We start from the raw sequence: 12,589 nt of genomic DNA, 5'->3' as shown, positions 1-12,589 counted from the left end.
TGCAATTTATTTCCCAACCTCTGATATCCTCTAAATTGGTGTTTTCTTTTTTCCTTCTATATTGCTTTGGTCAACAGTAAAGTTGCTGAAAAAGAGTAAGAATGGAGAACGTCTATAAAATACAGTGCATCTTAGTTTATAGACTGTATTTCTATTTTATTTTGTTGATTGAAAGCCCCCCCCACACTCCCAACCTCTTTAGACGGTGTTTAGTGTCCCTTTACTTGTCCATCTACTGTCTGTCTCTCAGTAGCATGTTCATCTATGTTTGTAGTCTTTTGTTCTGCTCTGTTTTATTGTGTTGTGTTGCTGTGCTGTTCTATCTTGTGCTGTTTTCTGTTGTTATGTGTCCTGTAGTCTGATACCGCTGCGAGTCATGTCAATAGTAAGTGCAATAAATGGATAAGTAAGTACAACAAGAGTATCTTGCACTATCTTCAACCTGTCATCTGGTTGTGTGTTCCGTCTGTGACTAATTGTATGAATGCTGTTAGTGATTGTTGTCATTGTGATTTTTTATCTCTCCCATCTCATTCTGTTTCTCACACACACACACATACTTCCCTGCCCCTGTTGATGGAACCATGGACTGACCTAGTGAGAAGAAACCCAAGAATATCTGGACCAATATGTAAGATGTGTAATCATTGTCACACCAAGGATCCATCCAACCATCAACATTCATCCCATCATCAGAAATGCACCTGTCATGTGTGCTCCCTCTCTGGCCTCTAGGTGACCAGGCTGCTCGTCACGGCGCACACCTGTCACCAGCGTTTACACGCATAATGACACCTGGACTCCATCACCTTCTTGATTTACCTGTCCTTTATATGTCACTCCCTTTGGTTTCTTCCCCAGTCGTCATTGTTGCTGTTTCATGTCGGTGCGCTGTTTGTGTTTCTTGTTTTGTTCATTTATTAATTAAATGCATTCACTCCCTGAATTTGCTTCCCGACTCTCAGCGTACATCGTTACATCACCCTTACTGCATCCTCACTCCTTCACCCCTTCCTAACCTGTGTGGTTCTCTGTAAAAATGTATACTGCTTGAAAAAGCTGATGCTCAAGATTGTTCAGGGCCTCATTCAGTGTACATGAGATTTGTGTTGAATGTTCAGACAACATAATTTCACCATGTTCCACATACTGTATTCCCTATACTGCCATTCCCTTCCTGTGTAAACTGTAATGCTCCGTGGTAAGGCCAAGACTGCAGGGAGCACTCTAATAACAAAGCAGGTTCCAAATGATAGCAGCCTTAGTTTTTCCATCTGTCTGTGTATCAGGCACTGCTACAGTGTAATTCCCTGCCTCCCCTCCACAGAAAGAAGTTGTACTCTCAGAGTGAGGATGAAGAGGAGATGGAGATCGCAGTGAGGGCATGGCCTAGCCAGTCCAGCATCCTCAGTGGAGACGATGGGTGAATACGGATACCTCCACATCACAACTGTTAGCTAGCTACATATGTCTACTGCACAAAATGTGTTAGTCGTTGGGTATCGACAATGTGCTCAGAATAGCCTTTCTCATACTATCAGTGAATGTCTTGAGAAAGGTCATATTGACTGAAATTCAGGCACAATAAAGGTGCAGAGATAAAAATGTGTGTACGGGAGACATTTTCCATTTTCACTGTGCTTTTATTCACACCAACACAAGTGTTGTTATATTCACTTCAAAATAACATTGATGTGTGGTTTCAGGGAAACTGTTTGGTGTGTGTGTGTGTTAATTACCTATGGATGTTTTGTGTTTGAAGGCTAAAGGAGCGCCCTGCGTCTTCCGCTAGCCAGGCCAGCTACATGGTGAACGAGCGCCTACAGGAGCTGGTCAAGATGTTTAAGGAGAGGACAGAAAGGGCCAAAGAGAAACTCATAGATCCAGATCACTCTGATGATGACAGTCCAACTGCCTGTGGGTAACACATAACAGTTACACTCAGGTCTGGTCATGTGCTCAATGTCCAATGTACACATGCCACAAATACAGTTACAAACACACATGGCTTACAGACAATGGGCCTGATTTTGACAATGCTAGCAACAAGGGAGCAAAAAAAAGAAGAAATACTAATACTCCCAATACTTGTAGTTAAATTTTCTTAAAAACCTTACAGGCAGCAGTAATCTGCACACTGTTAGAATGCAACACAGTAGATACACAAGGGACTGAATTGTATCGGTTGTCTTGAATTACGAAGCAACCTCATTCGTTCCATAACTAAGAAAGACACCTGTTGTGAAGGGTTACAGTTAGGTGCAAGAACTTGACGTACCCAGTTCCGGACCACTTTTTGGAAGCTAACCACTCTATATTTTGTCCCGTCGCTATTTCGGCATCTAATACGTCACCCTTCCTAGAAGGGTGACCTTGAGAATTTATTGTTAAAACGAGAGACCCTTGCTCCCTTCGGTCTCGGCGTAGACTTTGATCTGAAGCCATTCTTGTGATTTGTGTTTTTGCTATCCATTGTAAATAATGTTTGTAGGCATATGTAGCCAAATTATATCTATAATCTTATGTTAACCATTCATGCTTTTTTATATGTTCTATTTATATTTCTAAATCAACCAATGAAATCAAGCAACAGCCAGCCATGATTACAGACACCTGTGTGTGTTCCTTTCAAACTATACTGAACAAAAATATAAACACAACATACAACAATTTGAATGAGTTACAGTTCACATAAGGAAATAAGTCAAATAAATTATTTAGGCCCTAATCTATGGATTTCACATGACTGAGAAGGGGTGCAGCCATGGGTGGGCCCGGAAGGGCATAGGCCCACCCACTGGGGAACCAGGCCCAGCCAATCAGAATTTGTTTTTCTCCACGAAAGGGCTTTATTACAGACAGAAATACTCATCAGTTTCATCAGCTATCCGTGTGGCTGGTCACAGACAATCCTGCAGGTGAAGAAGCCGGAAGTGAAGGTCCTTGGCTGGCGTGGCTGCGCGTGATCTGCGGTTGTGAGACTGGTTGGACGTACGGTCAAACTCTCTAAAACGACATTGGAGGCGGCTTATGGTAGATAATTTAATGTTAATTTATCTGGCAACAACTCTAGTGGACATTCCTGCAGTCAGCATGCCAATTGCACGTTCCCTTAACTTGAGGCATTTGTGGCATTGTGTTGTGACAAAACTGCCTTTTATTGTCCCCACCACAAGGTGTACCTGTGTAATGATCATGCTGTTTAATCAGCTTCTTGATATGCCACACCTGTCAGGTGGATGGATTATCTTGACAAAGGAGAAATGCCCACTAACAGGGATGTAAACAAATTTGTGCCCAAAATTTGAGAGAAATAAGCTTTTTGTGCGTATGGAACATATTTTATTTCAGCTCATGAATCATGGGACCAACACTTTACATGTTGCGTTTATATTTTTGTTCAGTATATATAAACTAGTGACCCGCAGTGTTTGTCATTGTACACTGAAAACAGCTTGGCTCTCAAAATTTTGGTTATAAAATTATTGCATCTGAGCTCCTAGAGTGAGGCCCTCCTTTTTATTTTTCAAGTGAAGGGTTACAGTACCTTTTATTTCCAGGTGCAAACCCACAGCCAAACATATCAAAACTCGGACCGTCCGCTCACATACAGGTGAGCTGCATCAGCACAACCCGACCTTTCACCTCTGACCCGTGACTCTCCTCTGCTCTTTCACCTGCAGCCCCTGCGAGAGCTCCAACACCACCTCCTGCGCCTCCAGAGGAGCCGAAGGAGGAGGAGATAGAGGAGCAGCAACCCAAGCCTAGATTATGCTGCAAGGTGATGCCTCCTCGCTGGATCAGAGCTCTGCTGCACTACCGCTTCCCCGCTAGCATCGACCCCTTCACCAGTGAGCTCCCCTCCGCCTACCATTCACTATCTCCTCCTCCTTTAACCCTCCTCTCTTCCCCCTGCTTTCCTCCTCCTATTCTTGTGTTAATCCCTCCTCCTTCTCTATTACTTTTTCTACTCCAATTTTGTCATCTCCTGATGGTTGTCACTAGTTACCACACCCACAGTCAATATTGGCTACATTGTAACAATTCCTGAAAACAGACATTTGCTTTTTGGTCTTAATTTAAGGTTAAGAATAGACAAGGTTAGCAGTGTGGTTAAGGTTAGGTTTAAAATCAGATTTTAAGAAGAGAAATTGTAGAAATAGGTGGGGTTTAGCCATAATTATGACTTTGTGGCTGTGGTAACTAGTCACAACCTCCTGCTTTGATCTGAACGTTAGTTTGGCTACGTTAGTGACCTAATTTGTTGATCTTTGTCATACCTGCTCTTTCTTTTGCTTTATGGGGATGATGCATCTCTCTCTCTAGATCTGGTCTATGTGCTGTGGCTGTTTTTCGTCACCTTGGCGTGGAACTGGAACATGTGGCTTATCCCGGTGCGCTGGGCCTTCCCCTACCAGACCCCCAGTAACATCTACCTGTTTCTACTCACTGACTATCTGTGTGACCTCATCTACATCCTGGACATCCTGGTCTTCCAGCCCCGCCTGCAGTTTGTCCGCAGTGGAGACATAGTGGTGAGATTGCGACTACAATTGTGAAATGTCCCTATTTTGGCATTCTAATGAGACCATGTTGCCAGACGAGGGGTTACATCTCAAATGGATTTTCCAGATACACACACAGAAATACACGTGTCAAAATCATTGATGTATGTGTTTTTTGTTTGTTCTCATTGCAGTTTGACAAAAAGGACATGAGAGTGAATTACATGAAAACCTTCCGGTTCAAGGTAAGATTTCACTTGAAAATTTTGCAGTGTTCACTACTGAATGACTACTCCGTGGCCTTCTAGTTAGAATGTATGCCCTGAGATTGGAAGGTTGTGAGTTCAATCCCTGGCTGAGCCAAAGACTGTAAATATGGGACCTGATGAGTCTCTGCTTGGCACTCAGCATTAAGGAGATAGTTTTGGGGTAAGGCCCTGTGATAGACTAGCATCCTGCCCAGGATGTGTACTTGTACATTAAGCTGCCTCACGCTACAGAAACTGCCCCACGCTACTTACTACTGAATAGCTTTGAGAAATATGTTTTTTAGCCATGTGATGATGTCAGTTTATTTACAGACCATGTCTCTGACTGTGTTTCTCTGGGTTACAGATGGATGTCATCAGTCTTGTTCCACTGGAGTTGTTCTATTTTAAAACTGGGATCAACCCACTCCTCCGCTTCCCACGACTACTAAAGGTAAAGCTTACCTGCCACCTGTGTGGTCTACCTGGGTTGACTGTGATATAGAGCTGAGGTTAACCAAAAGTTATCGGCACTGATCACTTATCGCAGGCATTTTGCCGATATCGTTCATTACAATAAGTAGCCTATACTAGAACGTTTGAAATGAAATAAGTTCACTAATAAGGATGATTTGTTAATCGGACAATTGATGGCTACTGTGAAACCTACCATCATGTTATTCAGACTGTTAGTCAGACAGCAATTAAAATGTAATCTTTCCTCCATTCTCCAGATAATGTCTTTCTTTGAGTTCAACGACCGTCTTGAGGGCATCCTTACCAAAGCCTACGTTTACAGGTGAGCACAATCAACTTGTTACATTTTTAGCACAGTATTTTATCTGCATCATCATGCTCAGGTCACAATTAATAGGATTACAGTGCCTTGCGAAAGTATTCGGCCCCCTTGAACTTTGCGACCTTTTGCCACATTTCAGGCTTCAAACATAAAGATATAAAACTGTATTTTTTTGTGAAGAATCAACAACAAGTGGGACACAATCATGAAGTGGAACGACATTTATTGGAAATTTCAAACTTTTTTAACAAATCAAAAACTGAAAAATTGGGCGTGCAAAATTATTCAGCCCCTTTACTTTCAGTGCAGCAAACTCTCTCCAGAAGTTCAGTGAGGATCTCTGAATGATCCAATGTTGACCTAAATGACTAATGATGATAAATACAATCCACCTGTGTGTAATCAAGTCTCCGTATAAATGCACCTGCACTGTGATAGTCTCAGAGGTCCGTTAAAAGCGCAGAGAGCATCATGAAGAACAAGGAACACACCAGGCAGGTCCGAGATACTGTTGTGAAGAAGTTTAAAGCCGGATTTGGATACAAAAAGATTTCCCAAGTTTTAAACATCCCAAGGAGCACTGTGCAAGCGATAATATTGAAATGGAAGGAGTATCAGACCACTGCAAATCTACCAAGACCTGGCCGTCCCTCTAAACTTTCAGCTCATACAAGGAGAAGACTGATCAGAGATGCAGCTAAGAGGCCCATGATCACTCTGGATGAACTGCAGAGCTCTACAGCTGAGGTGGGAGACTCTGTCCGTAGGACAACAATCAGTCGTATATTGCACAAATCTGGCCTTTATGGAAGAGTGGCAAGAAGAAAGCCATTTCTTAAAGATATCCATAAAAAGTGTCGGTTAAAGTTTGCCACAAGCCACCTGGGAGACACACCAAACATGTGGAAGAAGGTGCTCTGGTCAGATGAAACCAAAATTGAACTTTTTGGCAACAATGCAAAATATTATGTTTGGCGTAAAAGCAACACAGCTCATCACCCTGAACACACCATACCCACTGTCAAACATGGTGGTGGCAGCATCATGGTTTGGGCCTGCTTTTCTTAAGCAGGGACAGGGAAGATGGTTAAAATTGATGGGAAGATGGATGGAGCCAAATACAGGACCATTCTGGAAGAAAACCTGATGGAGTCTGCAAAAGACCTGAGACTGGGATGGAGATTTGTCTTCCAACAAGACAATGATCCAGAACATAAAGCAAAATCTACAATGGAATGGTTCAAAAATAAACATATCCAGGTGTTAGAATGGCCAAGTCAAAGTCCAGACCTGAATCCAATCGAGAATCTGTGTAAAGAACTGAAAACTGCTGTTCACAAATGCTCTCCATCCAACCTCACTGAGCTCGAACTGTTTTGCAAGGAGGAATGGGAAAAAAATTCAGTCTCTTGATGTGCAAAACTGATAGAGACATACCCCAAGCGACTTACAGCTGTAATCGCAGCAAAAGATGGCGCTACAAAGTATTAACTTAAGGGGGCTGAATAATTTTGCACGCCCAATTTTTCAGTTTTTGATTTGTTAAAAAAGTTTGAAATATCCAATAAATGTTGTTCCACTTCATGATTGTGTCCCACTTGTTGTTGATTCTCCACAAAAAAAGACAGTTTTATATCTTTATGTTTGAAGCCTGAAATGTGGCAAAAGGTCACAAAGTTCAAGGGGGCCGAATACTTTCGCAAGGCACTGTATATGGGCAGGGGGACCTGATCCTAGATAAGCACTCCTATTCTGAGACTCAGGCCCTGGTCTTTCTTAGGGACATGAGGGGCAGCTCAGTATGTAAAAGCCACTCTCTCTCTCCTTCTGTCTGGTTTGATCAGAGTGATCCGGACCACCACCTACCTGCTGTACTGCCTGCACTGTAATGCCTGTCTGTACTACTGGGGCTCTGCGTATGAAGGTCTGGGCTCCACGCAGTGGGTCTATGACGGACAGGGCAACAGGTGTGAGGATTCACCTTCAATAAACGTATATTCATCATAATCATACCTTCACACTATCATTGAATTGTCCCTGCAATCATGTTTTTCAGTTACATCCGCTGCTACTACTTTGCTGTGAAGACCCTGATCACCATTGGTGGACTGCCAGACCCCACAACGCTCTTTGAAATCATCTTTCAGCTCATAAACTACTTTGTTGGAGTGTTTGCCTTTTCCATCATGATTGGACAGGTTGGTTACCACATTCCCAATAGCTGTGTATAATGTCAAATATGATCATGTGTTTAAGGATGAAATATCTAGATTTGTTGATTGATAAGACTTGTTATCTAGCTCTGAATCATTATCTGAACATCTGTTCTATTATAAGCTAATTATAGTGTTGGCTGTTGTGATTAGTGTCAACTCCTGATTGGCCAATGACCGTATCTTTCAGATGAGAGATGTGGTTGGTGCAGCCACAGCAGGACAGACGTACTACAGAGCATGCATGGACAACACTGTCAAATACATGGCCTCCTACCGTATCCCTAAAGACGTGCAGAACCGGGTTAAAACCTGGTACAACTACACCTGGCAGTCCCAGGGCATGCTGGGTAGGCACATGTTACTTTGTGCTGTGTTGTTTTGTTGCATTGTGCTGCATTGCCTTGTGTTGCGTTGTGTTTACTCTCTATTTGTGTCTGTCTCTATACAGATGAACAGGAGCTTCTGGTTCAGCTCCCAGACAAGATGAGGCTGGACATCGCTGTGGATGTCAACTATGACATTGTCAGTAAAGTGTCTCTCTTCCAGGTGCGTAAGTCTTAGGGCCTCTTCAGGCTGTCTCAGAACACAGAAGATTTGACGAGCTCTATCTCTCTGTAGTTCTCACTCAGCCCTACTTCTCCCTCTCAGGGTTGCGATAGACAGATGATCTTTGACATGCTGAAGAGACTGAGGTCTGTTGTTTACCTCCCAGGGGACTATGTCTGCAAAAAGGTAAAGGTTAAAGCCACCTATCTAGCTTGTTTGTGTCCGCGTGCATGCGCGTGTCCGCGTCTCTGTCCGCGTCTCTGTTTGAATGTATTTAATGTGTAGTTTGTATGCACTCTGCGTCTTCTTTGTGTAAGGTAAACTGTTAAGAGCAGGAGATGTCTGACTGTCGCTCTGTGTTTCAGGGTGAAGTTGGGCGGGAAATGTACATCATCAAAGCCGGAGAGGTGCAGGTGGTGGGCGGGCCAGATGGGAAGACTGTGTTTGTCACACTGAGGGCGGGATCAGTGTTTGGGGAAATCAGGTGAGCATGATGTCAGGTCTGACGTATGCTCTTTGCTTCACTGAAGCAAGCACACACATTTTCTTCAGGAAATGTACTTTTTCTAGTTGGATTTCTTCTCTTTGGGTTGAAAGCTTGCTAGCAGTTGGTGGAGGGAACAGGAGAACAGCAAACGTGGTGGCTCATGGCTTCGCCAACCTGTTCATCCTGGACAAGAAGGACCTCAATGAGATTCTAGTGCATTACCCCGAGTCCCAGAAGCTGCTCCGCAAGAAGGCCAGGTTAGACAGGGGAATAAAGACTACTATTCAGTTCACCATTTTTCGTGTATAAGAATTTGTGATTGTTTGTTGTTTCCGGAATCAGGAAGATGCTCACGAAAGATAAGAAGCCTCAGAAGGAGCCGGCCCAGGTGATCCCTCCTCGAACAGTCACGCCCAAGCTATTCAAAGCTGCTCTGGATGTGGCGCATCAGAAAACAGGGCTCAAAGGGACCCTCTCCAAGATTAAGGAGAAGATCAACAAATCCAGCGTTTCTCTACAGGTATGGCATTTGCTGTAAAAAAAAAAAAAGTTTAAACACCCACATTATCTACACACACACTTGTATGCTCTGAATGCGCTAACCTCCCAGTTTCCCCACAGCCCTCCATGTCCTCCTCCCTGCCTCCCTTGTCCCCAGTCTCTCCAGTCTCCAGTCTGGACCCAGAGCGCAAGGCTGACGCCACGTCACCAACCTTAGACAGCTCCACGCTGCTCTGCCCCGTCTCCCATTGTCACGGAGATGAGACACTCTCCAAGGAGCAGGGCCATGTGGAGGGAGAAGTTGCAGCAGAGAGTGGGAAGAAGAAAGAAAAGAGAAAGGCATGAGTTGTCTCCAAAAGCTTTAAAAGCTGTCTTCATGTGGAGAAAGGGATGCACTTTTTTGTCCCTCTGTACTCTACTGCAGAGAGGGAGACCAGAGAGAGAAGAGCCATGGTTCCTAAAGATCATCCAATTATGTCTCAAGAGTCACAGACTCAGTTTCTGTTCCTTTATACCCATAGACTCTTATTTTAGCTAACCCTTTGATACTCAGTACACTGAGTTTACCAAATTTGGAACACCTTCCTAATATTGAGTTCAACCGCCCCCTTTCACCCTCAGAACAGACTCAATTTCTCATGGCATGGACTCTACAAGGTGTCGAAAGCATTCCACAGGGATACTGGCCACTGTTGACTCCAATGCTTCCCACAGTTGTGTCAAGTTGGCTGGATGTCTTTTGGGTGGTGGACGATTCTTGATACACACGGGAAACTGTTGAGTGTGAAACCCAGTGTTGCAGTTCTTGACACAAACCGGTGCGCCCAGCACCTACTACCAGACCCTGTTCAAAGGCACTTAAATATGTTGTCTTGCCGATTCACAATCTGAAAGGCACACATACACAATCCATGTCTCAATTGTCTCAAGGCTTAAAAATCCGTTAACCTGTTGCCCTCCTCTTCATCTACACTGATTGAAGTGGATTTAATAAGGGATCATAGCTTTCACCTGGATTCACCTGGTCAGTTTATGTAATGCAAAGAGTAGGTGTTCTTAATGTTGTTTTGTATACTCAGTGTATAGGGCCTAGGCGACCTCATTCCACAGGGATGGAGAAACGGGTGCTAAACTGATGTCTTTGATATTGCAGTATATGTTTGTGTTTACAATCCCAGAGGTAAATGTACCAATCAGCAATAATTGACACAGACATCATCTCATCAGGGGTATGACAAGGTGGTCACCCAGGGTACAGCTGTGTGTGTGGGGGAGGTCCTCTCCAAGTCTTCTGTTCTGTCTGTTTTCGGAAAAACAAATGCCTTCTAAACCCTAGTTTTTGTTAATTTTATTCCTTTTTTAAAATGTATTCATTCAGTGAGCGGGGGGTGTGAATGGGAAATACTATAAAAATGTTGGAATCTGAGGAAAGATTTTGAAATGTTTACGTTTTGTAAAGATGACCAGTTATTTATAGTTTTGTTCAATGGAATGTTATTATTGCCTTATTTTTCATGGCCCTTGATAGTGTTTCTGGGGTGAATGGGTCAATGATGTATATATTTTTCATCTGAAAATGTTGAAATGAGTACAATTTTTATAACGGTCAGCTTATATGTCAATGTACATATTGTTTTGTATGCAGAAAGGTAGAAGTGCAGCTAATAATTTAATCAAGACTGGTAAACTGTCAATCATGAGTTCACCATGCCAGACAATCAAAGATGTACTTTTAGTCGGCAGCTATACCTTACAAAATCATTTTGAATTTAGCTGAACAAATGACAGTTACAACAGCTTTTGACACTGATGGGTATGTTTAAAATAACACGTATGTTTAAAATGACTGTTTATTTAAAAAAAATACTAACTTGACAGATCAGAAGACGACTCATGTCCACAATTTATACATGAACTGTACATGTTTTTAAGTTAGAGGTTTTCTTATTGGTTGTATATACTTTTTAATCATACTGTTAACCAAATGCTGTTTTCAAAATGTTGTAAATAGGAAAATACTTAAACCCCTGAATGTAGTTTTTCAGGAAGCAATGCAAGGTGTAACAATTGTATAGATCCTAAATTCACCAATGGAATACATAGGGTCTATAAACCAGCTACCGAAACTGCCAGACAATGTGTAGCTTGTATGTGAATATTGTTATGTTGGTTGTTGATTACCTTCTTTGTGTGTATATAGTGTAGGTGACAAAAGCTGTCATGCAACAGGTGCTGAGAAAAAAACTTTTGTGATACACCTGCTTTTAATAGACGGGTTAGCTAACGATGTTCACGCTTCAATGGGGCAGAAGTCCATGAGTTGTTGTGATTCTGGATCGCCAGGTAGCTACCAACAATGACAAGAAACTGCCATGTGGGGTATCGCGAGTGACCTGTTTCATCTTGTTCTTGATGCCATGTCTTGTTTTGGCTGATTTCATGTCAATGCTAATATGGCTCAAATTCACTACCTAGCTAACCAACAACAGTTATCAAATGCTCATTGTGCAAATATATTAATGTTTTCAATAAACATTGGAGACAATCTAGTTTACATTGTCAACAATTTAAGCCAACTGTTTTGCCTCATAGTTGCGCAGGAGTTGATTTTGTTTAAGTGATAATGCCCGAGAAGCCGGCGTTTGGAGGATATATTGGCACGGTGTTGTTAGGCCCGAGATAAAGTTGAGGGCTGACAAACCGTGCCAATATATTCTCAGAACACCGGCTTCGAGGGATTAACACTTTGGATTGTTTACTATTTTGTACATTGTAGAATAATAGTGAAGACATCAAACCTATGAAATGACACGTGGAATCATATAGTAACCAAATATATTTTATATTTGAGATTCTTCAAATAGCCACCCTTTGCCTTGATAGCTTTGCACACTTGACATTCTCTCAGCCAGCTTCACCTGGAATGTTTTATCCAACAGTCTTGAGCTGGTTTTCCTTCACTCTGCGGTCCGACTCATCCCAAACCATCTCAATTTGGTTGAGGTCGGGGAATTGTGGATGCTAGGTCATCTGATGCAGCACTCCATCACTCTCCTTCTTGGTAAAATAGCCCTTACACAGCCTGGAGATGTGTTGGGTCATTGTCCTGTTGAAAAACAAATGATAGTTCCAAGGGGCGGCAGGGTAGCCTAGTGGTTAGAGCGTTGGACTAGTAACCGAAAGGTTGCAAAAAATAGCCCTTACACAGCCTGGAGGTGTGTTGGTTCAAATCCCGAGCTGACAAGGTATAAATCTGTCGTTCTGCCCCTGAACAGGCAGTTAACCCA

At 42.8% G+C, this 12,589-nt stretch overlaps 1 protein-coding gene across 1 annotated transcript in view; it reads left to right on the top strand.

Annotated features, from left to right (window-relative positions):
* Positions 1 to 11,873, top strand: part of LOC110498617 (cyclic nucleotide-gated channel beta-1) — a 40,310-nt gene extending 28,437 nt beyond the window's left edge. The window contains exons 17-34 of the mRNA XM_090215505.1: positions 78 to 95; positions 599 to 631; positions 1,328 to 1,423; positions 1,763 to 1,917; positions 3,684 to 3,851; positions 4,327 to 4,535; positions 4,700 to 4,750; positions 5,121 to 5,207; positions 5,488 to 5,552; positions 7,397 to 7,519; positions 7,609 to 7,750; positions 7,956 to 8,115; positions 8,217 to 8,314; positions 8,417 to 8,500; positions 8,680 to 8,798; positions 8,912 to 9,058; positions 9,144 to 9,321; positions 9,423 to 11,873. Of these exons, the coding sequence (XP_090071631.1) occupies positions 78 to 95; positions 599 to 631; positions 1,328 to 1,423; positions 1,763 to 1,917; positions 3,684 to 3,851; positions 4,327 to 4,535; positions 4,700 to 4,750; positions 5,121 to 5,207; positions 5,488 to 5,552; positions 7,397 to 7,519; positions 7,609 to 7,750; positions 7,956 to 8,115; positions 8,217 to 8,314; positions 8,417 to 8,500; positions 8,680 to 8,798; positions 8,912 to 9,058; positions 9,144 to 9,321; positions 9,423 to 9,647 (2,158 nt within the window). The 3' untranslated portion in view covers positions 9,648 to 11,873. The remainder of the gene's footprint in view (positions 1 to 77; positions 96 to 598; positions 632 to 1,327; positions 1,424 to 1,762; positions 1,918 to 3,683; positions 3,852 to 4,326; positions 4,536 to 4,699; positions 4,751 to 5,120; positions 5,208 to 5,487; positions 5,553 to 7,396; positions 7,520 to 7,608; positions 7,751 to 7,955; positions 8,116 to 8,216; positions 8,315 to 8,416; positions 8,501 to 8,679; positions 8,799 to 8,911; positions 9,059 to 9,143; positions 9,322 to 9,422) is intronic.
* Positions 11,874 to 12,589: the final 716 nt, after the last annotated feature.

The sequence above is a fragment of the Oncorhynchus mykiss genome, chromosome 2 (assembly GCF_057628025.1).
Source record: "Oncorhynchus mykiss isolate SJ-2025 chromosome 2, ASM5762802v1, whole genome shotgun sequence".
Lineage (NCBI taxonomy): Eukaryota > Metazoa > Chordata > Actinopteri > Salmoniformes > Salmonidae > Oncorhynchus > Oncorhynchus mykiss.
This window is presented reverse-complemented; position numbering and strand designations above follow the sequence as displayed.